Source organism: Hemitrygon akajei, chromosome 1, assembly GCF_048418815.1.
Source record: "Hemitrygon akajei chromosome 1, sHemAka1.3, whole genome shotgun sequence".
Classification (NCBI taxonomy): Eukaryota; Metazoa; Chordata; class Chondrichthyes; order Myliobatiformes; family Dasyatidae; genus Hemitrygon; species Hemitrygon akajei.
Window position 1 is genome coordinate 188,107,277 of NC_133124.1, and position 26,252 is coordinate 188,133,528.

A 26,252-nucleotide genomic window follows, 5' to 3' on the forward strand; every position below is an offset into this window, starting at 1 on the left:
TCTGACTGGTTGTAGCCAAGCTGGACTCAGATTGGCTGGGTCAGGTTGGGTTTGGATTGGCTGCAGCCAGGGAGAGTCTCCAATTGACCATGACTATGCTGGGCTCAGATTGGCTGGGTCAGGTTGGGTTTGGGTGGGCTGTGGCCAGGGAGTGTCTCTAATAGGCAGTGGCCAGTTAAATCCCATCCCAGATAACCGAGCCCAGTCTGAACACCACAGCATGCGAGGGGGGCATGTGCCCAAATCCAGCTGGCACTATCTCAGGGCACTGAAGCCCTGCCTTCTCTCTGCCAAAGAGGAGTGAGTTGGCTGGTGAGGGTTGCAATCCGAGGGGAGATGCTGGGAACGTAGGGCGAATGGTTATCACGGACTGGGTCGGGGTTTTCACTGGTTCGGAGAAGGGGCAGCAGGATTCTCGGCCTGTCGGCGTGCAGAGACGAACCATTAGAACTTGATCTTTGATGAGGAACAGCTGTTTGGTCCATCGGCCCAGCCACTGCTTCCGCCACAGCAGGCCGCAAATCCGGGTGCCGCTCAGAGAGTGCTTGGGAATCCTCTGCAGGGAGGCTGCACGCTTGGTGCCGCACAGCTCCTCTTCCCCGTACGATTCGTAGTGGCTGCTGTCCGAATCCACGCCGTCTGAAATCACAGGGCAACGACATGCTGTCAGTAAACCCATTCGGGGAAAGGGCACAGAGCAAGGGGCAGTCTCCCGCAGCCCACGCGTGACCACAAGGGAGTTGTGGACTCAGCTCACTCCATCACAGAACTAGTTCCCCTCTATACAGTCTGTCTATTCTTCTCACTGCCTCAGTAAAGGAGCCTACGTAATGAAAGACTTCACCTGCCCTGGACATTGTTGCTTCTCCTCTCTCCCATCATGCCTGAAAGCACACATCTCCAGGCTCAAAAACAGCCTCCATCCCACTATTATAAGACCATCGAACAATAAGATGCACTCTCGATCTCAAAATCCACCTCACTGTGATCTTCAATTTATTGTTTATCTGCACTTCCTCCGTAGCTTTTACAATTTAAAAACCGCAAAAATTTTTACAACTGTTACAACGCTGGTCTCAGATTGGCTGTACCCAGGCTGGGTTGTTATTTTTTTACCTTGTTCTACTTCAAAACACTGTTTAATGATATGAACAGTATGTAGGTAAGGTTTTTGATATATCTTGGTACATGTGACAATAAAAAGACCATAAGATAGAGGAGCAGAATTAGGCCACGACCCATTGAGTCGGCTCGCCATTTCATCATGGCCGATCCATTTTCCCTCTCAGCCCCAATCTCCTGCCTTCTCCTCAATTCCCTTCATGCCCTGACCAATCAAGAACCTATCGACCTCTGCCTTAAATATACCCAATGACTTGGCCTCCACAGCCACCTGTGGCAGTGAATTCCACAGATTCACCTCTCTCTGGCAAAAGAAATTCCTCCTCATCTCCATTCTAAAAGGACACCCCTCTATTCTGAGGCTGTGTCCTCTGGTCTTAGACTCTCCCACCATAGAAAACATCCTCTCCACATCCAATCTATCAAGGCCTTTCAACATTCGATAGGTTTCAACATCACCCCTCATCTTCAGAAACCCAGTGAGAAGAAGCCCAGAGCCTTATGACATATGACAAACCTTTCAATCCCAGAATCGTTTCTGTGAACCTCCTTTGAACACTCTCCAATGTTAGCACATCCTTTCTTAGATAAGGGGCCCAGAACTATTCACAATACTCCAATTAGGCCTCACCAGTGCTTTATAAAGCCTCAACATTACATCCTTGCTCTTTTATTCTAGCTCTCTTGAAATGAATGCTAACATTGCATTTGCCTTCCTCACCACCAACTCAACCTGAAAATAAACTTTTAGGGAATTCTGTACAAGGACTCCCAAGTCCCCTTGCACCTTAGAGTTTTGAATTTTCTCTCTATTTAGAAAATAGTCGACCCTTTTATATCTTCTACCAAAGTTCATGACAATACACTATATTCCATTTGCAACTTCTCTGACCATTCTCCTAATCTGTCCAAGTCCTTCTGTAGCTTCTCTACTTCCTCAAAACTACCTGCCCCTCCACCTGCTTTCGTATCATCTGCAAACTTGGCCACAAACCCATCAATTCCGTCATTGACATATAATGTAAAAAGTGGTCTCAGCACAGACCCTGTGGAAGACCACTAGCCACTGGCAACCAGCCAGCAAAGGCTCCCTTTATTCCCACTCTTTGCCTCCTGCTATTCAGCCACTGCTTTATCAATGCTAGTATCCTTCCTGTAATAACACAGGCTCTTAGCTTGTGAAGCAGCCTCATGTATTGCACCTCGTCAAAAGCCTTCTGAAAATCCAAGTACACAACATCAACTTATTCTACTTTGTCTATCCTGCTTGTTATTTCTTTAAAGAATTCCAACAGATTTGTCAGGCAAGATTTTCCCATTCACTCTGACTAAGGCTTATTTTATCATATGCCTCCAAGTACCCTGAAACCACATCCTTAACAATCGACTCCAACATCTTCCCAACCACTGAGGTCAGACTAATTGGCCTATAGTTTCCTTCCTTCTGCCTCTCTCCCGTCTTGGAGTGGAGTGACATTTGAAATTTAACATTCCTCTGGAACTATTTCAAAGTCATTTGATTCCTGAAAGATCATTACTAATGCCTCCACAATCTCTTCAGCCACCTCCCTCAGAACCCTGAAGTGTAGTCCATCTGGTCCAGGTGACTTATCTACCTTCAGACCTTTCATTTTCCCAAGAACCTTCTCCCTAGTAATGGCAACTTTCCACACTTCTGCCCCCTGATGGCACACTACTTGTGTCTTCCACAGTGAGTCAAAATACTTACTCAGTTCATCCACTATTTCCTTGTCCATTACTAATGCTCCAGCATCATTTTCCATTTTATCAATATCTACTCTCGCCTGCCTTTTACACTTCATGTATCTGAAGAAACCTTTGGCATCCTCTTTAATATTATTGACAAGCTTACCTTTATCTTACAACTTTTCCTTCTTTAGGACTTTCAGTTGTTTTCTGCTGGTTTTTAAAAGCTTCCCAATCCTCTCACTTCTCACTAATTTTTGCTCTATTATATGCCCTCCCTTTGGCTTTTATGTTGGCTTTGACTTTTGTTGTTAGCCATGGTTGTGACATCCTGCCTTTAGAATGCATCTTCCCCTTTGGGATGTATCTATCCTGTGCCTTCCGAATTGCTTCCAGAAATTCCAGCCATTGCTGCTCTGCCATCATCCCTGCCAGTGTTCTCTTCCAATCTATATGCCCAGCTCCTCTCTCAGCACTCAGTAATTCCCTTTACTCCACCGATACATCGAGCTTTGGCTTCTCCTTCTCAAATTGCAGGGTGAATACTATCATATTATGATCACTTGCTCCGAAGGGATCCTTCACCTTAAGCTCTCTAATCCATTCCAGTTCATTGCACAACACACAATCTAGAATAGCTGATCCCCTAGTGGGTTGAACCACGAGCTGCTCTAAAAAGCCATCTCATAGGCATTCTAGATACTTCCCCTCTTGGGATCCAGCAATAACGTGATTTTCCCAATCTACCTGCACACTGAAAGCCCCCACGACTATTGTAACATGGCCTTCTGGCATGCGTTTCCTATCTCCCTTTGTCATTTGTAAACCACATCCTTACTAATGTTTAGTGGCGGGGTCTATATATAACACCCATCAGGGTCTTTTTACCCTTGTAGTTCCTTAGCTCTACCCACAATGATTCAACCCTATGTCACCTGATTCTAATAAACCACAATACCAAAGGAACCTTGTAAATACTGGAAGAATTCAGTCAATACTTACACATTACCAAAGATACCTGGTAAACAAGGTCACCCCCCACCTCCCCCGGGGACTTCCAAAAACAATACCCCTATGAAATAGTGGAACATCCCTGGATGGTTCATGTAAATTCATTCATTTGAGGCACCTCCCGGCTCTGTACAAACAGACCTACTGCCAGGAACTGAATCCCCATGTAAATACTGACACACTCCCCAGGGAACCCCAAACCCCCACCTACCCCCGGGCCACTCTTTAAATATCAACACACTCCCTAGAACACAACCCTCCATAAATACTGGTGTCCTCCCTGAGATCCCTGTGTAAATACTGACACACTCCCCAGGGAACCCCAAACCCCCACCTACCCCCGGGCCACTCTTTAAATATCAACACACTCCCTAGAACACAACCCTCCATAAATACTGGTGTCCTCCCTGAGATCCCCGTGTAAATACTGACACACTCCCCAGGGAACCCCAAACCCCCACCTACCCCCGGGCCACTCTTTAAATATCAACACACTCCCTAGAACATAACCCTCCATAAATACTGGTGTCCTCCCTGAGATCCCCTGTAAATATTGAAACAGCCCCAGGGACCCCCTGAAAATACCAACACACTCTGTAAGACCATAAGACATAGAAACAGAATTAGGCCATTCAGCCCATCGAGTATGCTCAGCCATTCAATCACACCTGAGTTATTTTCCCTCTCAAGCCCATTTTCCTTTCTTCTCCCTGTAATCTCTTATGTTCTTACTAATCAAGAACCTTTCAACCTCCAGTGTAAATATACACAATGGCTTGGCCTCCACATCCTTTCTCTTCTATGTTCTAAATGTACATCATTCTACTCTGAGAATCAGCCCTCTGCTCCAGCATTATCCTTTTACATGACCATGCTTACACTATCTTGCACCTGCCACTTTGCTCTTCTCCCAATCTGTCCAAGACCTCCTGCAGTCTCTCTGCTTCCTCAACATTACCTGTCCCTCCGCCTGCCTTTGTATCATCTGCAGACCTGGCCACAAAGCTATCAAATCAGCTTGGATTGTTGGATTGGGTGCACGACTGGGGCCACTAGTGGTGAAGTGGCAGGGCAGGAGAAAGCAGTTTTGAAAGGCAAAGACCATTCTGGGGTTTACCAATGGAGACAGGGGGGAAAAGGACAGGGATCCGGGAACAAGAATGGTTCTCGGGATGAGGGATCTGGCTACTTATGAAGATTACGGAGTCTGTTCTCTGGAGGAGATGGCTGAGGGGAGCTTTGATAAAATATGTATTAAGTCTGTTCCCTTGTGCAGAGGACTGAGAACTTAAGGTCACGGGTGTCAAAAGGGAATGAACTAAACTTATCATGCACCATCTAGTTGGAATCTGGGGCACTCAGTGTGTAGATGTGATGGAGGCAGACTCCATTATCACCTTCAGCAGGGAACTGGACCAATACGTGATGGGGAAAAGTTTGAGGTCTTGGGAGAAAAGATTGTTGGATGGAGCAGAGCCAATTACAGCCGAAGAGCTGTAATTCAAGACTTTCTCCCTACACCAACTTACTGCAAGACCTCCACTGACAACAGGGGCCCACGGACACGCAGAAAGACCAGGTCTTCCGCAACAGCTCAGCAATTTACCAGCCATTTTCTGGATTACCCCCAAGATTCAGAGGACGGATATCGTCCACGTCTCCAGAAGAGGCTTCCTCTCCCGCCAACACACCTGTCGAGCAGTGGGCAACGAAGCAGAGTGGGTCTGTTTCCTCGTACGAGTCGTCAGCGTGGACCTGCTGCAGATGAGCCGGAATGGAAGGAGTGGCAGCCGGGCCCTGTGAGGAGAAGACCATGAGACCATAAGACAAAAGAGCAGATTTAGGCCATTGGCTCAGCGAGCATGGAATCAACTTCCCCTCTCAACCCCATTCTCCCCGTAACCTTTGATATACTTTCTAATCAAGGACCTATCAACCTCTACTTTAAATTGAGTGGATTCTGGTAAATTGGGCCATTGGTTAATTGAGACAGTTGTTTATTTGGGACAAAACTCTTAAAAAAAACCAAAAAATCAATAAAGAAAATAGCCGTGATTCCCTTTGTTTATTTGAGACCCCATGTTGCTTAACTGAGACAGGAGACTGTTGCCGAGCAATTTCTAACTGTTTTCAGTCGCATGTACTTAGATGGCTGTTAGAAACTGAGTGCTTGGAGCAAACAGTTTTTCAGTAGGTGTCAGTTGCGTGTGTTTGTGTTTAAAAAGCAGTGATTTTTGTCACGGATAGTTAGTGAGAAATTAGCAGTTAGACAGTTCAGAACTGTCTTGCCCACTCCAGTTCTAAACATTCAGGCTTGCAGACGCCAGAAACAGCCGGGAGTGAAAATGAAACGGTTTCATTACTTCACCGACAAACGAATTATGGAGAATTTGAAGTATCAACAGTCATCTTGAATGTTGCGATGGGAACGAAGATTCGTAGGATGCGATCACTAAAGTCACTGTGTGGAAGGCAGTCCATTATCTGCACGAGGGGTCGAGGCTGGTTTTGTTCATTTTCACTCAATCAAAAGAACACAGTAGCAAGCACTGGACGAATCCTCTGTTGATAACTATTAGGAATTAATACACAGATTTATAGTACTGTAGTAGTGTTGGTAGTGTTCTAAGTTGTTCTGTATTTCATTTAAATACAGTAGATTCCGGTTAATTGGTGTCACATCAAAGAGTTACTGAAGAAAAAGAATTTCAGGACGTATGTTGTATGCATTTCTCTGACATTAAATGTACCTGTTGAAACCTACTGAAGCCACAGGTGAGAGCTGAGTATCTGGTGAGGACCAAAGATAACATTCAAGACAACTGTCGATCCCTTCAAATTCTTCATAGTTCCTAACCTGTTGAAGTAATGAAACCGTTTCGGGCACCTCCAAGCCTGAATGCTTAGGACCACAGTGAGCAAAGAGGTTTTGAATTGTCTTACTGCTTATTTCCTCGCTCGCTAACGATCAGTGGCAAAAATCACTGCTTTTTCAATACAAACATGTGTGTAACTACTTAAGAACTGCTTGCTGTAAGCATGGTGTAGCATCTAACAGCCACACAAGTGCACACGACTGACGCTAGTTAGAGCCCGTTTGGCAAGCCTCCTGCCCCAATTAAGCAGCAGAGTGTCCCGAATAAACAGAGAGAATCCCGGCAATTTTCACAATTTGTTTTTGTTCTTTAAGACTTGTCCCAAATAAGCGGCTGGCCTAATTAACCAGAATCCACTGTACATAATTGGTTACTCAGTTAAATGGTAGTTAGTTTTTATTATAGCTTTTTAATTGTTTCCACGAAACTTCAGCTAAATGGGGCAGCTGCTTAATTAGTCCAAATGTACTTGCCCTGATGTGTCCCATTTAATCAGTACAGCTCTGGTTTAAACATACCCTTTGGCTAAAGAAATTCTCCATCATCTCTGTTATAAAGGGGCGTCCTTCTATTCTGAGGGTGTGCCCTCTGGTCTAGACTCTCACTATTGCAAACATCTTCTCCCTTCCGCTCTATCGATATTTGGTCGGTAAAATTCGGAGAATGAAGAGAGTTACACCAAAGCCAAAGGTAACGTGTTTGGGAGCCACTGAAAGCAGCGGAAAGGTTATAGAGGGAGCACCACTAAGTGTGGTCTGCGTCTCAAAACCCTCCTGGAGATCAACACCTTCATTCTCACGAAACCAGCACAGCGCGGTCTCAGTGAGCCAGGTACAATCCTGACCTCTGGTGCTGTTTGTGTGGAATTTGCACGCTCTCCCTGTGACCGCGTGGGTCACCCTGCGTGCTCCGGTTTCCTCCCACCTCCCAGGCGAGGTGGGCGTCAGACCTGGTCTCTGGTGCGTGGGCAAGGGCTAGAATCTGTGGGGAGTGAAATGGGATGAATGCTGGATTAGTGCCAATGGGGTGGACGATGGCCAGCACAGAGTCAATGGGCCGAAGGGCCTGTTTCCCTGCTGTATAACTCCACAGACTTCGTCTTTCTGTGGCCAGCCCAGCAGCATCAAGTGACCAGCAAACTCCGCAGAACTGCTCCAACCGGAGACGAGCTGTCACAAGGCCAGAGGTGAGAGCACGGGCTCCCTCCAGCTCAGCAGAAAAACTCGGCACCTGGGGGGTAATGCAGCTCGTGGGGCCAGCTCCTCAGAAATGAGCAAACTAAAGGGAATAATGGCGGCACCGGTAGTGTGACTCGGGCTCAATGCCACTGTTGTCTGTACGGAGTTTATGCATTCTCCCCGTGTCTGCCTGCGTTTCCTCTGGGTGCTCTAGTTTCTAAAGATGTACGGTTAGCAAGTTATCTGGCTAAAACTGGACGGCGTGGGCTTGTTGGATCACAAGGGCCTGACACCGTGCTGTATCTCTAAAATACAGTTTAATAAGAAGTGAAAACTATAAACAAAGCAGATTCTGCAGATGCAAGAGATCTCGAGCAACCCACGTAAAATGCTGAAGGAAGTCAGCGAGTCAGGCAGCGTCCATGGAGTGGAATGAACAGTCGCTCTTTCAGGCCAAGACGTTTCACTCCCCCACCTGCCTACCTTCCTGCTCTAAGTGTCACAAATAGCTGGGGGGTGGGGGAGACTCCGGTGATGCTCTGGGCGGTTTTCACTGTCCTCTGTGGGGTCTCGTGATCTGATCCCTTGCAGCTTCCTGCAGGGAAGCACTCGGTTCTCCTGCAGGAAGTTGTTCGAGCGGGGTTGGGGAGCCTCGCACGGCTTTGTGCCTGTTTATGGACGCGGTCTGACTTGCTGAGTCCCTCCATTATTGCTCAGGAAATAATGCGATCAGACTCAGGCAACCGGAGATTCCAGCTGCTGCCGTCCGGGGGAACGGTACCGCAGCGTAACAGCCAGGACCAACGGGCTCCGGGACAGCTTCTTCCACCGGGCCACCAGAGTGACTCACTCACGCTGGTATCTCTATGTTACATTGACTGTCCTGTTGTACATGCTATATATTATAAATTACTATAAATTGCACATTTAGACAGAAACGTAGAGATTTTTACTCCTCGTGTTTATGAAGGATGTAAGTAATAAGTCAATTCAATTCCCATTACTTCAGTTTGTAGCATTCTACAGATAAAGAACTTGTGGGAAGATCATACGCCAAGGCTGAAGTAATAAAGTAATAGTGCGCTCAGGTGAGAGGATTATCGGCGGAAGAAGCTGACTGATGTTCCCCTGGAACTAAATGAAGTGAGGGTTTGTTTATTCCGAAGCTTCTGGGAAACACGGCAGCAGCAAGTTCAAATAGTGATGTTGGGCCATGAAGAAGTCCTGGAGAGGTGGCTAATAAGAGTACTCGTAAACTTGTGTGCGTGGTACGATGCGGTTCTTTACGTCTCAGTCGCACAGCCCTGGCTTTGCTCCTCACTCAGTACCTCCCCCACCTCAACAACTGTGCCCCCCCTCCCCCCCAGCACTGCACCGCCGACACTGTGGCCCGGCCTCAGTACTACAACCCCCGAACTTCTACAACCGTCCCTCACTGCCTCCCTCCGAGATGTCGGGCCGTCAATGCAAATCCTGGGGCAGGGCAGAGCCTCCCAGTGCGATCCCTGGGACAGTGCAGGGTCACCCAGTGCGATCCCTGGGACAGTGCAGGGTCACCCAGTGCGATCCCTGGGACAGTGCAGGGTCACCCAGTGCGATGCCTGGGACAGGGCAGAGCCCCCCAGTGCGATCCCTGGGACAGTGCAGGGTCACCCAGTGCGATCCCTGGGACGGGGCAGAGCCCCCCAGTGCGATCCCTGGGACGGGGCAGAGCCCCCCAGTGCGATCCCTGGGACAGTGCAGGGTCACCCAGTGCGATCCCTGGGACAGTGCAGGGTCACCCAGTGCGATGCCTGGGACAAGTGTGGTACACCTCCAGTGGACCAGCCAGTTGCTGGGACGTTCTCTCAATCTTTTGAACCTTTATCACCAACAATCTGCCCCCTGTCACAGAGCAGTCGGGATGTGGAATGCGAAGCTTCTAGTCATTACGGGGTCAGTCAGAGTGATTAGCGTTTGGTGGCTCTAATGGCCTTTGATATGTTCTCTGTTTATGTGGGTGTTCCTTGTTTGGCTGCAAGTTGTCCAGACATTAAGTATTATTGATTTCCTGTGCCTGATAGCATCAGTGCAGCATCAGAACCCAGGCTGAGGAAGCAGGCAGTGTTTATAAACAGGGCGTTCGCCTTCTCTTGAGAGTTTCCGAGCCCCTTTTGAAGATTAAACTTGCTTTCATCTGGAAAAGCAAATACTGTGGTTGACAACTGGTTAGAGACAGTAGAGTTTTCAGCACCAGCTCCTCAGGGTTACCGATCACTGCTTAGGCTGCAGCCTCCTTCGCCATCAACGTAACTCTTCCGACTGCATGGGGGGGAACAGGGAATAGCTACACAGCCTGACATGGTAATAATAATGTGTATAGGATGCTTGCTTTTATTAGTTGAGGCATCTGGTTCAAGAGCTGCAGCTTGTAAGTTACACCTGAAGTGCAGCATTGAATTATGGTTGCCCCATTATCGGAGAGGGTACAGAGGGGGTTACCAGGGTGCCGCCTGGATTAAGGAGAGGTTGAACAAACTTGAGTTGTTTTCCCTGGAGCGACAGGGGCTGAAGGAGTTCTGATGGAAGTTTATAAGATGACGGAAGGCCACAGAATAGACAGTCGGTATCTTTCTACCAGGGTCGAAATGTCTTATTCCAGAGGGAATACATTTAAGGTGAAGGTAGGGGTAAGTTTGGAGATTTGTGGGGCATGTGGGTATCTGGAACGTGCTGCCTGGGGTGGAAGTGGAGGCAAACACAATAGCTGCATTCAGGAGGCTCTTGTACGGGCACATGAATGAGCAACAAATGGCTACGTGTGTACGTCTGTGCCCACGATACACAATACAGCTCAGCATTCAGAAAGGACTGCTGGGAGGCTCTTCCTTTGGGAATGCCGCACTTTGGATAGGGAACCACACGGATCATCCGCTGAGGCTCCTCGGCCCATTTTGAGCTGTGCTTTTAAAAAATTTTTTTTAATAAACATTCAATAGACTTTATTATCAAGGCTTTGAAATGACAGTAATATGGCACTATGCTTGGGAATGAAGACCTATACAATTTAGAACATTCAAGGTTATAAAAAAACTAACAAGGGTTTCCTGCTTAGATGAGAAACGTAGAAGTAATATTTCTTCTCACATCGACACCACCCAATTACAGTTTTTTCCCTTAAGCATTTTCTGTTTACTTCGAATATTCCATGAGGTAGAAGGCAGCTTCACATCCTGAGCAGATCATGGTTAAAACACGTCTCTATTAGATTAATTACATCAAAATTAGACCCCTAACTTTGGCTGATCCCCAATGGAAACCATCTCTAATCAAATTTCTTTATAAAATTCACTACAAAGCTATCTTTCCAAAATTTTTTGAGCTATGATTTTCAACGGCAGCCAGAACGGCCCTTCAGTGCACGGGTCACAGAACCTCTCACGAAGAGATTGTCTTCTCAACGTAGAACGCAGAGGAGAACGGCACAGGGACAAAGCCCTTTGGGCCACGATGTGGTGCTGAACTATGAACGGTAATTGTCGATTAAATGCCCAACTAAGTGAATCCCTTCTGCTGACACAATATCCGTATCCCCTCCATTCCCTACACATTCACGTGCCTAAAAAAATCTTCAGCATCCCTATCTTATCTGCCTCCAATGCCCCCCTCGACAGCATATCCACTCTCTGTATAAAAAGTTTGCCCCACACACCTCCTCTGAACATTTAGCGTGCGTGTGTGTGCATATACTGTACATAGTTGTGGTGCGCAGGCTTGCAATGTGTATGTGCCTGTACAGTTTGCACGCGGTGTCTGCGTGTGCAGTGTGGTGTGTGCGCCAGGCGTGAGGTTATTGTGACTCTGCGTGTGTGTGTGTTTGAGTGTGAGTGAGAGAGAGAGAATACACATGTGCAGCCTGTGCTTCTTCCCCTCCACCCATCAGATCCGCCAACACTACCTCATTACTCGTTCATTATCAGACTATTTATTTACTCAGTAATTGACAGTAATTTATACGTCTGTGCACTGTACCGCTGCCACTAAACAAAAACTTTCACATCATATAAGACGGTGCTAATTTGGATAACTTTTGAATGCCCGGTTACCCCATAGGCCTTGAAATCTCACTGGGATTTCAGCTGTAGAGGTTCATCTCGGCTTCAACACAACATTTTGATTCTCGGCAAAGGCTCTGCAGCCGGCTGGCTACTGGGAATCATCAAGGCACAGGAAGCTTCAGACCCAGTGCTTGGTAAGGAAGATAAGTGCAGTAGGTTAGCATGGAGGAGGTGGGCCAAATGGCCTGTTTCTGCGCCGTATAACAAATGAGACTGGGAAATGAGTTGCAGTGACCTCATCCTTCCTGAATGGGGACCTCATCCTCCCAGATAAACAAAGGTCTCCTCTGTGTTTAATGACAGAAAGGCTTCATTGACACAGAAAGATAGAAGGGCACTGTGTTTCTGTGTTTCAATAATCTGCACACTGAGTTCATCACCCCTGCCATAATTCCAACACACAAAGGCTGATAACAGAAACACATGTTTACACCCTCCCAAAGCCCCATTGGAGAGGACACAGAGTGGAGTGGATTTGAACAGGGCGGCACAGGCTGTGACCTACTCTACTTGCTGGCTGTTGGATGCAGTGGCCCCGGGGGATACAGACAGAAAGCTGAGTTTCTGCGTCAGCTCCGTCATCAGTCCGGGCCAGAACTACAGGGGCTTTTTACTGCACCCGCAGGGGAGGGGGACAGGGAATGGGGGAAAGGGAAGAGGGGAAGTGGGAAGCGGGGAAAAGGAAAGAGGGCAAAAGGGGAGGGAGAGAGAGGAGAGACGAGAGGGGAAAGGGGAGAGGGGAAAAGAGAAATGGGAAAGGGCCAATACATGAACATATAAAGACTGCAGTCTGTCCTTGAACCAGAATGCAGCCAATGCTGATGCATCACCTGGTCAACAGTTTCCTTTAATGAAAATTTATTTTGCAATTGTTTGCAAGTTCACATATAATATTCAAGCATGTACAGTAGTGATTGCCAACCTGTCAATCGCAATCGACTGGTCGATCTTTGAGACTTTCCCAGTAGATCCCAAAAAAAAAGAAAAATAAATACACAAATAATTTTGAGAGATTGTTTCCGGGTTGCGGGGTTTTAGTTCCGTTCTTTCTGCCCAGTGCGGATGCGTGTAGCTCCCCCGCCCCGCACTACACAGGGTACTTCAGTGGTCCTCAACCACCGGGCCGCGAGGAAATGATATGAGTCAGCTGCACCTTCCCTCATTACCTGTCACGCTCCCCGTTGAACTTGAACCCACACGAGGTCATCAATCGCCTAAAGGCAGTGACACCCTCGCGCCAGTGTTCACCTCGCGCGGCCAGCGAGAACTGCTGATGCTACTGGCCCGGAGCGCGGCCGGCGAGAACCACTGATGCTACTGGCCCGGAGCGCGGCCGGCGGGAACCGCTGATGCTACTGGCCCGGAGCGCGGCCGGCGGGAACCGCTGATGCTACTGGCCCGGAGCGCGGCCGGCCAGAACCGCTGATGCTACTGGCCCGGAGCGCGGCCGGCGAGAAGTGCAGTTGGTACTGGCCTGGAGCGCAGACAGATGGGCGCCACCTCTGAACCTGTTTAGCACACCGAATGTTCGTGGGGAACCCGGTGCTAAAATATTCGCAGACGACCTAATTCGGGCTCAAGGTTTCGTAAGTAGCAGAGCAGCTACCTCGCTGCGATCTACTGAAACAAACTTTTGTCGGCCGATAGATCCTACAAGAGGGGTGGATGTGGGCCTGTCGCTCTCCTCGCTCAGCCACTCCTTCTCTCTGGTCTGCGCCCACCGCGGCCCCAGCACGGGGACCCCCGGCCCTGACCTTGTTCTCTCACCCCACCCACGACCAGCCGCACCTAGCCAGGGCATCTGGCAGTGGGCGGGCAGAGGCTGGAGTTTGGGCCGGGAGGCTGTCTAATGAGGCAACGAAGCCCTCAAAACTGCTTCAGTGAGTCCAAGCACCCCGCACTTAAAGACGAACCGGCTGAGTTTTTCAGCGGAAAAACGTGAGCAGCGCGGGACAGCAGCTAAGTGCTGAAAGCCGCGAAAACTAAATTGCTTCGAGTATCGCTGTATTCCTGTCGTGTTTAACATCCCCCCCCCCCCCCCGTCAGCCAGTCCGCAAAAATATTGTCAATATTAAACCGGTCCGTGGTGCAAAAGAGGGTGGGTACTCCTGGTGTTTATGCATTATTTCTACTTCCAGGTTGCGGGGTTTTACTTCCGGTCTTTTCTGTCCCAGTGCGCATGCGTGTAACTAATCGATCTGGGGTCGATCTCGCCTTTCACTAAGGCCGAGGTAGGGGATCTTGGGCTTAAAAAGGTTGGTGACCACTAATGTACTGTATAGTATATATAAATAAAATACACAAGCTTTATATATATAAATCTTGTTGGAATTTCATATATATTCATACAAAGATAGACAGGTAGATAGTTATAGATATACATTAGATATATCTATAACTCTCAAAATAAAATTTTGAGAATACCAAGCTTGTATGTAGCTGTCAGAATAAAAGGTAAAGATAACAGGATTTGGGACTTTTGGTTTTCAAGAGATAGTGAGAAATTAAAAGAGAGAAATTGCTTTTCAAGTATAGGTATGTATGAACAAATGAGGTACTAATGGAGTACAAGAAATCCAAGAGAATGCTTAAGAGAGAAATCAGGAGGGCTAAAAGGAGGTTGCTCTGGAAGACAAGGTGAAGGAGAATCCTAAGGGTTTCTACAGATGTGTTAAGAGCAAAAGGATTGCAAGGGACAAAGTTGGTCCTTTGGAAGATCAGAATGATAATTCATGTGTAGAACCAAAGCAGATGGGGGAGATCTTAAATAATTTTTTTACATTGGTATTTACTCGGGAGATGGATACAGAGTTTATAGACGTGAGGCAAAGCGGCATCAACTTCATGGACCCTAGACAGGAGGAGGTGTTTATTCAGGGTGACTAAATCCCCAGCGCCTGACGAGGTGTTCCCTTGGACACCGTGAGAGGCAGAAATTGCCAGAGATATTTAAATCATCCGTAGCGACCGGAGAGGTACGGAGGATTGCTGATGTTGTTCTGCTGCGGGGCAGCACAGTGGCACAGTGGTCAGCACAACACTTGGGTTCATTTCCCACCACCGCCTGTTCGCGCGTTCTCCCCGTGACCGTGCGGGACTACTCTGGCTCCTCCAGTTTCCTCCCAGAGTCCAAAGATGTATCGGTTGGTAGGCTAATCGGTAATTGTAAACTTGTCCAGTGTTTAGGCTGGTATTGAATTGGGGGTTTGCTGGGCAGCATGGCTCGAAGGGTTAGAAGGACCTACTCTGCATTTAATCCCAATAAATAAATAAAAATAAACCAGGAAGTTATAGACCAGTGAGCCTGACATCAGCAGTGGGAAAGTTACTGGTAGGTATTCTGAGAGACCGGATATATGAGTATTTGGATAGTCAGCATGGCTTTGTGCGTGGTAGGTCATGTCTAACTGGTCTTTTAGAGCTTTTCAAGGAAGTTGCCAGGAAAGTGGATGAAGGCTAGGCAGTGGATGTTGTCTACATGGACTTTAGTAAGGCTAAGTTCCCACACTTGGAGGTTGGTCAAGAAGATTCATTCACTTGGCATTCAATATAAGGTCGGAAAATGGATTAGTCATTGGCTTTGCGGGAGAAGCCAGAGATGGTAATTGAGGGATGCCTCTCTGACTGGAGGCCTGTGACCAGTGGAAAGCCACAGGGATCGGTGCTGGGTCCGTTGCTGTTTGTCATCTATATCAAAGATCTGAATGATAATGTGGTTAACTGGATCAGCAAATTTGCAGTTGACACCAAGATTGGGAGAGTAGTGGGCAGTGAGGAGGGTATCAGGACTTGCAGTGGGATCTGGACCAGCTGGAAAAATGGGATGAAAAATAGCAGATGAAATTTACTGTAGACAAGTGCAAGGAGTTGGACTTTGGTAGACCAACCAGGGTTGGTCTTACACAGTGAACGATAGGGCACTGAGGAGTGTGGCAGAACAAAGGCTTCTGGGAATACAGGTCCATCATTAACTGAAGGTGGTGTCGCAGGTTGATAAGGTTGTAAGGAAAGTTTTTGACACATTGGCCTTCATAAATCAAAGTACTGAGTACAGTAGATGGGATGTTACGGTGAAGTTGTATAAGACATTGGTGAGGCCTAATTTGGAGTATTGTGTGCTGCTTTGGTCACCGAGCTACAGGAAAGATGTAAACAAGGTTGAAAGAGTGCAGAGAAAATTTACAAGGCTGTTGCCGAGTCTGGAGGATCCGAGTTATAAGGAAAGGTTGAAAAGGCTAGGACATTATTCCTTAGAACGTATAAGATTGAGAGGAGATTTGACTGAGGTATACAAAATTATGAGGGGTATAGACAGGGTAAATGCAAGCAGGCATTTTCCACTGAGATTGGGTGGGATTACAACCAGAGGTCATGGGTTAAGGGTGAAAGGCTAAAAGTTTAAGGGGAACATGAGGGGAAACTTCTCCACTCAGATGGTCATAAGAGTGTGGAACGAGCTGTCAGCACAAGTGGTACATGTGAGCTCAATTTCAACATGTAAGGGGAGTTTGGATAGGTACATGGATAGTAGGAGTGTGGAGGGGCTGTGGGTCCCAGTGCAGGTCGATGGGAGTCGGCAGTTTAAATGGTTCCACATTGGGTAGATGGGCTGTTTCTGTGCTGTACTTTTCTATGACTTTATATATGAGAGCATAATTCTATAATCTATCTATCTATCGGTATCTATATATATAATAGAAAGAGAACATATATAATATGAATTTTGAAAGGGCAGGTTATCAGACAAGGATTATCGCTGTAGTCTGGCAGACTGACCTCTACCTTGCAGAGGGCAGGCTAAAACTCTCTCAGCACTTCCTCCTACCACCCCCAGACCCTGACCTTTCCAGTGAAGAGCAGGCCACCCTCCCCAGATCTCAGAACACCAGGAGAACTCCCCTCCACAGCATCAACTAGACAGCACCCCCCAATGCCACACTTCTCATTTCTATCTCTCACCTTGATCCACAAACAGGTGGACCCATTGATTTCACCTGCTTTCGCATCATACCCTGTATCCCCCTGTCCAGTTCCTTCCCAGCTAGCAAACCCCCTGCTTGACCCACTGAGCTCCTCCAGCAGATTGTTTTGTTGCTCCAGATTCCAGCATCTGTACTCCCTTGTGCCCCCGGGGCCTGGAGGGATATGGACCATGCGCAGGCAGATGAAAATAGTTTAAACTGGTACCATGGTCAGTACAGACATTTCTGGCTGGAGGGCCTGATCTCATGCTGTACCGTTCTATGGTCGACGTTCTATCTGGAGATGAGGTCCTACCAGACAGTCAGTGTGCAGAGACTAAAGGCCTGGGTTTTTGATTGCAGGCTCAGTCACAGCCGGATACTTTCTCTCACTCAGCCCTGCACCAGGCCTTCAGCAGATCAGCAGCACATTAAATCCTGCCAATCCCAAATTGTTCGAAGAATCAGTGCTGTTGGTGACACCTCCCGTCAACTGGCCAGTCAAAGAATGGACATTGTACAAGAGGACACACCCAGCTTGGCTGGTAAACACAAAGTACTCTGCAGATGCTGGGGTCAAATCAACAGGTACAACACGCTGGAGGAACTCAGCAGGTCGGGCAGCAACCGTGGAAACGAGCAGTCAACGTTTCGGGCCGAGACCCTTCGTCAGCTTGGCTGGGTCTGGAGCGCAGTTCTTCAGTTACTGCCAGGGTGCTTCCCGGTTCCATAGCCACTGCAAGCAGGCAACACCCAAGCCGTATCACCGAAGACAGTACTTTTATCCGTTACCTATATGACTCAGAAGGAAATAGGTTGGCCCTCTGAGTCCATGCCGGCTCTTGGGAGTCAGCGAGAACAGTGGCTGAGTCGGGTGCAGCTTCGGGACGGTAGCAAGTTTGGTGACAGCTGCCCTCCTCCGGAGAAAGGCCCCTGCGAATCAGGAGTTGAGCTCCTTAACGCAGGACTCCATGTGCTTTGCGCCGGGTGCGTTTGGTTTTCTGGCCGGTGGTGATGTTGATGGCGGAGGATTTGGTGAGGGGAATGTGAGGTTCGGGGCTTAGCTTGTCTCTTGCCGGAGATGGTCGTCGCCTGGCCCTTCGGTGCCGTGAATGTCTAGTCACCAGCTGTTTCACTTGGTGAGGAGCTGCAGAGCTGAAAGTTGTGTGACAACATAGAAACAGGCCCTTTGGCCCATCTAGTCCATGCTGACCTGATCTTCGGCCTAGCCCCATCCCCCCCATCCATGTACCTGCATCTACTACTTCCTCTGGCGGCTCATTCCACACTCTCGCCACCCTCAGAGTGAAGACGTCCCCTTCAGGCTCCGCTTAAGTCTTTCATCTTTCACCCTTAAGCTATGTCCTAACCTCACGCAACCTGAGGGGCAAAGCCTGTTTGTATTCTTCTCATCTGTAGCCTTCAGAAGTGCTGACACCCTTCATGGTCATCACCTCTGACCGGAGTACCCCTGGGCATCAGGCCAGGCTGCTCGATCTTTATAGTCTCTGTCTGTAGCCCGGGGTCCCAGCAGCTGCAGATTTTGATTTTCCCCCGTTGTTGAATTCAGGGCGACTTCCTCCTCCAGAAATGCCAGCTGGAAGAAGCTAGTACTTTCTTCGTACTTCGTCCAGCCGACGGAGAAGCAGAGGACCTGTCCTAGCTGCTGTACATGTCCACGGCTCCTCGCCAGAAGTGACCTGTGAGGCAAGGCAAAGCCAACCCGGAGCCAGCGCGACTCTCCCAGACCTCCGCGTACCCAGGCAGAACCCCGTCACACAATGAGTTCACTGGTCACTGGGCCCTGGGGTTTGCAGCTCCCCTGCCTACGGTATTGCCAACGCACGAGACACCGGGTATCAGTGCCGACTCGTAATACACCATCCCTATCGGTGCCGAAGAAACCCGCTTCCAAGTTTCTGCCTTTCTCGGCAGACGTCCCCCACACCGAGGAGGTGGACTCCTCACGGTACGTTTTCTGCTTCCCTTCCCTCCCTCCCTCGCAGCCCACCTCTTGTCTGCACGGGATTCAGCGACTCGGCCCTCGCGCCCAGCCTGCAATCGAATCTCACACTGGACTTTGACCTTACCACTTTCATCTGAAACTCATCCGTCGCCAGGTAGCTGGACGGGACGTCTTCCAGATCCTCGATGATTTCCAACACGTTCCGGACCTTTGCTGTGGGACGACAGGACTGTTAAGGACCATCGAGGACCTAATCAACACCACCAAACGTGGGGGAGGGCGAATGAGGGGGTTGCGGGGACAGATCGGAAGGGGGTGAGGACGTAACTCATTCCTACTTGAGAGCAGGGCAGGCTTCCTGTTTTTGAAACACAACATGCATCATCATGGGCCAGGGACTGCTCACTGTCTCGTGGGACCAACCCTGTGTCTCAGCGGGTTTAACGAACAGTCTCTACTGAATGGGAATATCACTCACCGTTCTCCTGAAGCTGCGTTTCCCAGTGATTCTCTGTCGGTGTGACACAGCTCATGAACATGTAGTCGGCATCCTCAGCTGCAACTAAATTGGCACAGGTCTCGTTAGTCTGCTATCGCGGTTGGGCGGCTTTTGTAAGGGGCACTCGTAAACAACCTCCTCCTCAAAAGTTTCACCTTCCAAGTACCTCAGAGGGCATTGCTTCTAAGGCGGGAGGGGAAAAGTTCGAAGGAGATTTAATAGGCGGCTTTATTTAATACAGAGAGTGGTGGTGCCCGGAAGACGTTGCCGAGGCAGGAGTGGACACAAACACAGTGGTGGTGTCTGAGGGGCATTTAGACAGGGATACAGATCGCATGCAGACGGGATTAGATTAATTTCATATCATGGTTAGCACAAAGGGAGACAAAAGGCCTGGTCCTGTGCCACTCTATGTTCTAAAAGTTTGGAATTAGTGGCTGTACATGATGCAGGTGGGCTCCTCCAGCCTCTCGAAGGCTCTGACAGGACCCATGATGACCACCCCGGGGGTGGGAGGAGGTGGCCCTGGAGATGCCAGATGCACTGTTGTTAACTTCCAAAATTTCACAGATCCTAGAGCAGAGAGGAAACACGTTCGGACCAGGAGGGAGACAGGCTACAGGGAATCACAGTCCAGTCGACTGCTGGTGTGAGGATTTGCCCTCAGAGAAATACTAACATAGGCTGAGCCGACCACTGTGGGATTGGGCAGTCAGTAATGGTTTGTGGAAGAAAAGTTTGACGATTCTGTTTAGAGTTTTTAAGGCGGTACTAGCACAAAACTAAGGAAGAATAAATTAAAGTGATGTATTTGGACTTCTAGAAAGCCAACATGGGAGGATATTAATCAAGTTCAGTTGCTGACTGGAGAGCAGACAGAGTTCAGAGTGGGGAAGAAAGGACCAACAAGGGTGTAAGGGGGTGTGTCGGAGCTGGTTCTCAGCCCAGAGCTTACTTTCTATATCGACAATTTCATTACGTGCAGTTTGTTAGTCAAGTGCCCTGAACATTGTTCATACACATCACAGTGTACTGAGACAGAAAACTGTAAAACAACAGCACATGCCAGAAGAGGGCATGAAAAGGCCTTAGCAAGGACGATTAAGGAAAATCCCAAAGCTTTCTAAAGCAATACACATAAAATGCTGGAGGAACTCAGCAGGTCAGGCAGCATCTACGGAGAGGAACAGACAGTCGACATTTCGAGTCGAGACCCTTGGTCTGTTTCCATGGATGCTCCTGAGTTTTGTGCCTGCTGCTTGAGATAGGTAAGTCCTCAGGATACACCCCAGGTTACTGCAGGAAGCCATTTCTGTGCCTTTGGCAATGACTTTTGCGTCCTCGCTCGCTACGGTAGTACAAGATGATTGGAAGGTGGCAAACGTTATTCCTTTGTTGAAGAAAGGGAGTAGGGATAATCCCGGGAATTACAGATCAGTGAATCATACTTCAGTGGTGGGCAAATTATTGGAGAGGATTCTTAGACATAGGATCTAAGCATTTGGAGAATCGTAATCTGATTAAGGCTTTGTGAGGTGCAAGTAATGCCTCATAAACCTGACTGAATTCTTTGAGGATACCACAAAGCACATAGATGAAGGTAGAACAGTGGATGTCGTGAATATGGATTTTACTAAAGCATTCCATTAGGTTCCCCGTGATAGGTTCATTCAGAAAGTCAAGAGGTATGGGATCTAGGGAAACCTGGCTGCGTGGTTTTAGGATTGGCAGCAGATGGAGCACATTCAGCCTGGAGGTTGGCGACCAGCGATGTCCCACAGGAATCTGTCCTGGGAGCCCTGCCCTTTGTGAATTTTATAAATGACTTGGATGAGGAAATGGAAGGGTGGGTTAATAAGTTGGCAGATGACATGAAAGTTGGTGGAGAGGTGGACAGTGTAGGTGTTTGTTGTAGATAACAACGGGACATCGACAGGACGCAGAGCGAGTTTCAGATGGAGTCCAGCCCGGAGAAGTCACAAGCAATCCACTTTGGAAGGCTGAATTTGAAAGAGTAATACAGGGTTGGTGGCATGATCCTTAACAGGGTGGTGGAACAGAGGGGTCTTGGGGTCTATATCCACACATCCCCAAAGGCTGCCACGTAATATGTCAGGGTGGTTAGAAGGTGTATGGTATGTCAGGGAATTGAACTCAAGAACCGCGAGGTAATGTTGCAGTTCTATATCAACACGAAGGTTAAGAATCGATCTTACTGTACAGGAGGTCCACTCGAGAGTCTGAACAGCGGGGTAGAACCTGTCCTTTCAGCTTCAGGTAGTGTATTCCACCTTGGTCGCCTCATTAAAGGATGTAGATGTTTTAGTGAGGGTGAAGAGGAGATTTACGAGGATTAGAAAGTAGGCCTTATGAGGACAGGTCGAGTGAGCTGGGGCATTTTTTCTGCGGAGCGGTGGAAGATAAGAAGCGACTTGATGGAGGTGTACAAGATGTTAAGAGGCATAGGTCGACTGTATAGCCAGAGATATTTTTCCAGGACAAGGGGTAACTTCTTCAGTCAGAGGGCCGTGAGAGGGTGGAATGAGCTGCCAGCACAGGGGCTACATGCAAGCTCGATTTCAATGTTTAAGAGAAATTTGGATAGGGACATGGAGGATTATGGTCCCGGTGCAGGTCAATGGGAGTAGGCAACTTAAATAGCTCAGCACAGACTAGATGGGCCGAAGGGCCTGTTTCTGAGCTGTACTTTTCAATAATTCTATGATTCTAAGTGGCTGATACCAGGTGGTATAATTTTAAGATGACTAGAGGAAAGTATGGGGGTGGGGGAGAGGATGTCAGAGGTGAGTTTTTATACACAGAGGGTGTGATGCACAGAATGCCCGGCCACGAGGGGTGATAGATGCTGATATATTGCATTAGGGACATTTAGAAACTGTTAGATAAGCACATAGATGATAAAAAATTGGAGGGTTATGTAGGAAAGAAGGGTTAGAGTGATCTTAGAGTAGGTTAGATGGTTGGCAAAAGATTGAGGGTTGACTGTGCTGTACTGTTCTACATCCTTAATAACAATGCTGAATAAAGTGTACAACTACCTAAAAAGTGCAATGCAGATAAATGATAAAATGGAAGATCATAACGAGGTAGATTGTGAGGTTAAGAGTCCATTTTATTGTACAAGAAATCCGTTCAAGGGTCTGGTAGCAGTGGCATAGAAATTGTCCTTGAGCTTTGTGATAGATGCTTTCAGGCTCGTGGTCTTCTGCCCAGTGGGGGAGGAGAGCAGTCGGAAGGTCTGGGGGTGGGTGCGATTTTTGGTTACGTTGGCGGCTTTACTGAGGCACTGCAATAGGAAAGCAGATTGGTTGCTGTGATCTGCCCTGCCGTTTCCTGCGAGCGTGGGCAGAATGCTTTTCACGGTGCACTGGTGTACCTTTTCAGGAAGGTACTGCAGGAGGATGGGCAGTAACGCGGGAAGAAACGCCAGACCGTCCGCTTCAATATCAAAAACAGAGTCGGAATTTTTTTTAATGCCAAGGATATACCGGTGCTGGGTGAGGCCCGAGTTCTGGATGTGAAGCACTGAATGTCTGTGGTGAAGAAGGTAAATGGAAAAATTGCCTAAAACAGAAGTACTGTCGTACAAGATGAGAACCTTTACCATTATTGCGAAGGGCCCTGGGGACATCACACCCCGAGTGTGGCCGCTTACTTATCCCGATACCAGAAATCATTCAGCCCATCGGTGCATGGGGAAATCCCATTCATTCCCATTCCCCTCTCTCCTATCCCTGTGGCTCTCCATCTCCCCTGCTCACAAATTCCGCTTCAACTGTTTTACCGCCTGGTGGCCTCCAGAACACGATGGGGGTTGTGAACAGCTCAGGCCTCGCTCATGCAATTCTCTCAATACAGATCAATTCCTAGGACTGGGAACATGCCACAGATGGGACATTAATCCGACTAGGCTGAGACACCCTGCAGTCTGGAGAAAATGAGGGATGATTCTGTTTGACTTACTAAAGTCCTCAAGACCGATGATCAAGTCTTTGACCTGAAACTTTAATTATCTTCCTCTCTCCACAGATACTGCCTGGCCTTTGCAGCATTTTTTCCCTAATATTTTATATTTCCAGCACTAGGCTTTTTAAAAATTCTTTAAGAGTTTAGCAGTATATATATGAGACTGTCATTGCCACTGGCTGGGGTCAAAGTTCGGAGGTGAGGGGCCAGCCAATCAGGGCTGAGATGAGAAGAAATGGCCTCACATAGAGAGCCTGGGTCTTGGGATCACCAACCCCAAACAGTTTACTGAGGGACCCCCACACAGAGGTTATTTTGAGAATTAATGGAGTAAGGGAATGGGGCTGAGATGATAGCTCAGTCGAAGGCTGGAGCAGTCAGGGCAAACTGGAGGGCCCGGACATACTTTGAATGTGTGTTGTTCCGCCAGTCAGGGGGGATCCGGAGCCTTCTGAAGGTGTTAGCAGCAGAGATGGGGGCTCCTGGTTCATTTGTAATGTCTCTTTGCGTAACTGCAGCTCCTGCACTGAGGTCAGGACCCCAGCGAGCACTCCACCTTCAGGGTCCCACCGTTCGGCGGTTAACGTGCTAAACCAGAGTCCCACCCAGCACCAACTCAGACCCGAGGCCCCCGGAATACCATGAAAACAAAGGGACCAGGAACTGGTCTCCTGACCACTCGATCACCCAGGGACAATACTCACCGGAGCCGGAGTGTTCTGTGCACGGACTTCTGTTCAGCTCCTGAAGCAACTCAGCCACAGCCTCCTTCTTCGACTCCGCGACACAACTCAGGCTTTCCGTCTCCAGCACTTTGAGGAACGAGTGCAGCTCTGAGAAAAGCCGGGACAGATCTGTGGAGAGAGAGAGATCGAACTCTTCATCACTTGGTAGAGTTAATGCTTCAGGAATCGGGAGCACCTGAGGGACAATGTTCCCCCTAAGGTACACGCACACATCCTTGCACAAAGGAATTTAAACTGCGCACAAAAGGTTGTCACTCTCTACCTCATTGGCACGTTAAGTATAGTTCACGATCGTACACAACCACATCTCCTATTCTGATTTTTGACGTGGCCGCTGTTGACAACGTGGACTTTGCGATGATTTATCTGCAGATTTTAGAAATGACTTATTTATACTGTTTTTACTGAAGAAATTATTGATTCACGATGTGGAATTCCAAAGAAGCAAAGGGTGTGAAGCACAAAAGAATTGCCCGTTCATTTAAAGCAGAATGGCTTAATAAAACAGTAGAGATCTCTACACGGAAAGCTCATGAGGCCAGGAGTGTGCAGCTATGAGAGATATTTATGTACGATACAGAAACTGGTGTTAGCTGTGTGTACTGTCATGATGCAAAAGTTGCTGGAGAACTTGCAAGTGGGAAGAGGTGGAGTGATATTCAGAAACTTGACTTTTTAAAACATCATTTAGCAAACAAATCACATATGGTCGGTGTGCAAAAGCTGCTACGGGCCTGCTACGTACGTTTTGCGAGAGTGCAGACGAACGAGAGCGAGAACGATCAAACCCAGCGGAGAACAAAGTTCTTATTGGCAGGGTTTTGGGAGCTGTTATAATGAGCATCACTATGAAATTCAGTGCGCACATGTTGTTGTCACTGGGCAAAAAAATTGCACAGCGCAAGATGTTTGCACGCACTGGTCATTACAAATTAGAGGGAACATTGCCGAGGGGTTCGCGCAGTCACGGGGAAACTGTGCAAACTCTATGTAGACATTGGGCAAGGCTGAGATCGAACCCAGGTCTCGAGCGTGAGGCGGGGGCAGGTTGAAGAGAATAATTCTTGCAAGAGTCACGGTGCAAAATTATTCTGAGTGGAACTGCTGGGGGGGGGGGGGGTCGCAGACATCAGGAGGAAGGGACAAACAAGGAAAACAAGTCACAGGATAGGAGCAACGTGCAGGTGGATCTGCACACAAGAGCACTGTCCTTCTGACGAGGCATGTGAGATCCCCCGATTGTGGCACATCACAGTGAGGGTCTTGTCCCATTCATTCACAGCCCGAAGAGATGGCTATGTTGTGAAAGCGAATGTGCTTCGCTTGCTGCGAGGCTGAATGATCGGTTCAGAGCAGAGCCTCTGGCTGAATGAAGCAGTCTATAAACACTTTATCTCTTGGTGCCCGTCACAAAGCTGCTCCTTGTTACTATCCACCAGATCTGAATCTCCCTGTGTTCAGGGACGTCGCTCCCTATTTTCACAGAACATAACAGCACAGTACGGACCCCTCGGGTCGCGATGTTGGGCCGACCTTTTAAACTACTCTGAGATCAATCTAACCCTTCCCTCCTAGCCCTCCACCTTTTTCTACCCTGAGAGTTCCTTAAACGCCCCTAATGTGTCCCCCTCTACCAATTCTGCTGGCAGGGCACTCCACACACCTACCACTCTCAGGGTAAAGGCCTTACCTCTGACCTCCCCTACACTTCCCTCCAATCACCTTAAAGTTACACTCCCCTCACATTAGCCACTTCCGTCCTGGGAAAAAGTCTCAGCCTGTCCACTCGATCTATCCCTCTTGCCATCTTGTACACCTCTATCCTCCTTCACTCCAAGAGAAAAGCCCCAGCTCAACCTACCTGCATAAGTCTTGCCCTCTAGTCCAGGTAGTGTCCTGGTAGATCTCCTCTCAAGCTTCTATAATGAGGCGGCCAGAACTGAACACAATACTCCAAGTGTGGTCTAATCAGGGCTTCATCGAGCTGCAACATTCCCTCACGGCTCCTGAACTCAAGCCCCTATCTAATGAAGGTCAATATAACATATGGATCCCTAACAGCTTTATCAACTTGCACTACAACTCTGAGGGAAGTATGAGAA

General features: G+C 48.3%; 1 protein-coding gene across 1 annotated transcript in view; it reads right to left on the reverse strand.

Annotated features, from left to right (window-relative positions):
- LOC140728249 (actin filament-associated protein 1-like 2) overlaps nt 1–26,252 on the reverse strand; it is a 143,517-nt gene that overhangs the window by 50,988 nt on the left and 66,277 nt on the right. The window contains exons 2-6 of the mRNA XM_073046764.1: nt 24,109–24,258; nt 19,397–19,480; nt 19,043–19,131; nt 5,532–5,637; nt 443–639 (exon numbers count right to left, since the gene is read on the reverse strand). Coding sequence (XP_072902865.1) covers nt 443–639; nt 5,532–5,637; nt 19,043–19,131; nt 19,397–19,480; nt 24,109–24,258 — 626 coding nt within the window. The remainder of the gene's footprint in view (nt 1–442; nt 640–5,531; nt 5,638–19,042; nt 19,132–19,396; nt 19,481–24,108; nt 24,259–26,252) is intronic.